Source organism: Loxodonta africana, chromosome 15 (genome assembly GCF_030014295.1).
Source record: "Loxodonta africana isolate mLoxAfr1 chromosome 15, mLoxAfr1.hap2, whole genome shotgun sequence".
In the NCBI taxonomy this organism is placed as follows: domain Eukaryota; kingdom Metazoa; phylum Chordata; class Mammalia; order Proboscidea; family Elephantidae; genus Loxodonta; species Loxodonta africana.
The window spans coordinates 62,187,784-62,192,411 of record NC_087356.1 but is presented as its reverse complement, the minus strand read 5'-3'; the positions used below and the strand labels follow the sequence as shown (position 1 = coordinate 62,192,411).

Below are 4,628 nucleotides of genomic sequence, written 5' to 3'. Positions count from 1 at the left end.
AAACCCTACTTGCAACAAATTCTTCATCACAATCACCTTCCCTTGCTGTAATGGAGCTTTTAAATCATTGGAAAGCCTTCTAGCCTTTTCTTACACTAAAGTAAGGCAAAATAAGAACTGTAGTCACCTGTTTTGATATACGTGCACATTCTACTTAAAGACAAATTAATGAATGGATCTGGTTCATAACTCTGGTACTGCCTGTAGTATGTTTTGATATCAGGACGTGTGAGTCCTCCTATTCTGTTCTTCTTTTCCAGGATTGCTTTGGCCATTTGGGACCCTTCTCATTTCTGTATAACTTTGAAGATTGGCTTTTCCATTTACGCAAAGAAGGCTATTGGAATTTTGATGGTTATTGTGTTTGAATTTATATATGGCATTAAGTATTTTTTTTTATTAAGTAACATTGACAATTTGACAATATTAAGTCTTCCAATCCATGCCACGACATGGATGAAGCTTGAAAACATTAGGTTGAGTAAAATAAGCCAATTATAAAACAGCAAATATCAAATGAGCTCACTAATAAGATATACCTAGAATAGGCAAATATATAGAGATCAGAATTTAGTAGTGGTAACCAGAGACAGAAGACAAATGAAAAACTGGAAGCATTGTTTAGAACACATTGTGTTCCTGTTTATGGTGATGAAAAATTTGACAGTGGATATTAGTGATTGTTACACAACATGATTGATGTCATAAGTCTCACTGAATTGTACACATGAAAAATGCTGAGTTGACCCATGTGTGTTATCTACATTTGTACAACAGTCAAAGAAAAAAACAGCCCAGGATGTCTAAGCTTGAGACAAATGCTCAAAACTAGCTTCATCAAATTCGATTTTGACCTTTCATACGGCTTTTCTTTCCCAGCCCCACAGGCTTCCAACCCCAGGAGAATGCCTGCAGAAAACCACTCTACTGTGACAGAATTCTTTCTCGGAGGATTAACAAATCGGCCAGAGCTTCAGCTCCCTCTCTTCTTCCTCTTTCTAGGGATCTACATGGTCACCATGGTGGGGAACCTGGGCATGATCACGCTCATTTGTCTGAATTCCCAGCTTCACACCCCCATGTACTACTTCCTCAGCAATTTGTCATTTGTAGATATGTGCTACTCCTCTGTCATTACTCCTAAAATGCTGGTGAAATTTGTGTCAGAGAAGAACAGCATATCTTATGCAGGGTGCATGTCACAACTCTACTTTTTCCTTGTTTTTGTCATTGCCGAGTGTTACATGCTGACGGTGATGGCCTACGACCGCTATGTTGCCATCTGCAACCCTTTGCTTTATAACCTCACTATGTCACATCAAATCTGCTCCTTGCTAGTGGCTGCGGTCTACGTCATGGGGCTCATTGGCTCAACAATAGAGACTGGCCTCATGTTAAAACTGTCCTATTGTGAGAGCCTCATCAGTCATTATTTCTGTGACATCCTCCCTCTCATGAAGCTCTCCTGCTCCAGCACCTATGATATTGAGCTCACAGTTTTCTTTGTGGCCGGATTCAACATCTTAGTCACTAGTTTTACAGTCCTTGTCTCCTATGCCTTCATCCTCTCCAGCATCCTCCATATCAGCAGCACAGAGGGCAGGTCCAAAGCCTTCAGCACTTTTAGCTCCCACCTTACAGCGGTGGGAATATTCTATGGGCCTACTGCATTCATGTATCTAAAACCTTCCACAACCAGTTCCTTGGCCCAGGAGAATGTGGCCTCTGTGTTCTACACCACAGTGATCCCCATGCTGAATCCCCTAATTTACAGTGTGAGGAACAAGGAGGTGAAGGCTGCCATGCAGAAAACACTGAGAAGAAAACTGTCTTGATGCAAAGTTATAATTCTTTCTTTATTTTAAAAGTAAGTTGTTATAAATACCAAAGGAAAGTCCAACCGTGGGCGGAGAACACCAATTTTCCACATGTTGGTGAATAAGACGTCTACCTTGGTGGCATAGCGGGTAAGAGCTACAACTGCTAACCAAGAGGTCAGTAGTTCAGATTCACCAGGCGCTTCTTGGAAACTCTATGGGGCAGTTCTACTCTGTCCTACAGGGGCTCTATGAGTCAAAATCAACTCAACGGCAACAGGTTTTTTTTTCATTCTTCTCTCTTCCTTCCCACCCTTTCTCACATCTTACTATTGCAATCAGCTATTTTAAGTTCATATGTTCTTTTATTTGGAATCTATTCTGTCTATCCTGAGCCTTTTGCTAGACATTTATTAATTTAACTGTAATTTAACATAAATTTTAAACTTTCAGCATTGAGTTTAAGAGTCATTCATTGTTTTGTTACCTTCTATAGAGAAAATGGAAACCCTGGGGGCATAGTGGTTAAGTGCCACAGCTGCTATCCAAAAGGCTGGCAGTTCAAGTCCACCAGGCGCTCCTTGGAAACAATATGGGGTGGTTCTGCTCTGTCCTACAGAGTTGCTATGAGTCAGGATAGACTGGATGGCAAGGGGTTTGTTTTGTTGTTCTTGTTGCTGCTTTGGCATAGAGAAAACATTATTACCACCTTGCAGCAATGGGATTGTTCTGTGGATATGCTACATTCATGTACTTAAAAGCCTCCAATGCCAGTGCCCTGGGCCAGGGGGATATTTTCCAATTTCAGTCGTCATTTGAAAATAACTTTCCCTATTTATACTTCCAGATAACCAAGGAGATACTAGGCACTATTGCAGTCTTTGTTCCTCCATAAATAAGTAATGGAACTGCATATCCTGCCAACCTGACTCAGTAAATCCAGTCGGCATGTGGCACAGTGTCTTTCCATATTTGCTTGGCAAACTATCAGAGAGTCGTATTAAAGTATCAGTGGCCTTGCACTGCAAAAGATTTGTAGAAATTCTTTTAACTGTTATTTATAATTGTTATAGAAACAATATTGTATCAGTATTTGTCATTTTTAAGTGTCTTAGGCACTATGGAGCCCTGGTGGTGCAGTGGTTAATAGCTTGGCTGTCAACCAAAAGGTTGGCAGCTTGAATCCACCAGCCACTCCTTGAAAACCCTATAGGGCAGTTCTACTATGCCCTGTAGAGTCAGAATCAACTCAACGGCAATAGTTTTTGTTTTTTTACTTTATACTGCATCAGTCAGACATGGAAAAGTAAAATAACTCTAGATTTCTCAAGTAGAAAGGGATTTAATACTGAAGATTATATTCCCAGTTTCTTGGTCTTTTTTTTTTTTTTTTTTGCTTTTTAATAATTGGTTAAGCAGGGGTTAGGGAGCACCTATTGGACTATTAAGTCCAAAGACATACCAGAATAGATATGGACACTGGTGGAGAAGTGGTTAAGTGCTACAGCTGCTAACCAAAAGGTCAGCAGTTGAAATCTACCAGGCACTCCTTGGAAACTCTTTAGGGAAGTTCTACTGTGTCCTATAGGGTCGCTATGAGTCAGAATCGACTTGACGGCAAAGAGGTGTTTTTGTTTTTGTTTTTTTGGTCAGAATTCAGAAAACTCCTACCGCTCCTGTCGCTGCTGCCACCATAAAAAATGCCTCTCACATCCAAACTGCTAAATAAATAACAGAAACCTAGACCAACATTCTAGATAGATGGGCCTCCATAGCCTTGCTTGTCAACAGCAAGCTGAAGGATGGTCACCGCCTCAAACCTACCTCCTAAACCTCACATGAGTGCATTTAATTAAAAATTAATTTAATTAGTAAAAACTAATTCATACTCAGAACTCTAGCTGCAAATGGCCTCTGGAATTTTTAACCACTCTGAATAGGAGTGCAGAATGGAGCCTTTCCAAAACATCCATATCCATTTTCTCGTGCATGCTCTCTCCCAGAACTGAGAGATCTACCATGAATGTACTCAAAAGGCAATAAACCGGAACGCATTGCTGTCTAGTCAATTCTGACTCATACTGACTCTATAGGGCAGAGTCGAACTGCTCCACAGAGTTTCCAACGCTGTAAATCTTTACAGAGGAATAAAATATGTATATTACCTAAGGTAAGAACCAGTTCTGTTTTTAACAAAAAACTTCAAAATTGAAAGTCATAAAGCAAAAAATTTGGGTGACTTTGATTACATCAAAGCTAAAAAATCTTCAACAAAGGACCCCCATAGGCAAGAGTAATAGAAAGAGAATGGAAGAAGATATTTGTCATATCTAAAGCTGACAAGTGATTAATAACTATAATAACCAACTAAATCCTGAAAATCAACAAGAAAAAACTCAACAGAAAAAAAAGCAGCATATAAATACAGGCAGTGTATATGTAAGAAGAAATCCAAAATGCTGCCAAACATAAGAAGAGATGTCCAAATGCATTACTAATCAGAGAAGTATAAATGAGATTTCCCTTTATACCTACCCACCAGTACCCAGCGCCTTCAAGCCGATTCTGACTCATAGCGACCCTATAGGACAGAGTAGAACTGCCCCATAGAGTTTCCGAGGAGCGCCTGGCAGATGTGAACTGCTGACCCACTGGTTAACAGCTGTAGCACTTAACCACTATGCCACCAGGGTTTTCTTTATACCTACAGATTGGCAAAAACTAGATCTAGTGGACATGTAGGAATGTAAAGTCTTCATGCACTTGTGGCCATTATGGATAGTAATATAACATTAGTTGGGGAAATGTAAT

The 4,628-nt window shown here is 39.9% G+C and overlaps 1 protein-coding gene across 1 annotated transcript; it reads left to right on the top strand.

Annotated features, from left to right (window-relative positions):
- The first annotated feature begins 905 nt into the window (after positions 1 to 905).
- On the top strand, positions 906 to 1,835 carry LOC100665430 (olfactory receptor 8A1). The gene has a single exon (XM_003417491.4). It carries the CDS (start codon positions 906 to 908, stop codon positions 1,833 to 1,835), a length of 930 nt encoding a protein of 309 aa, XP_003417539.3.
- Positions 1,836 to 4,628: the final 2,793 nt, after the last annotated feature.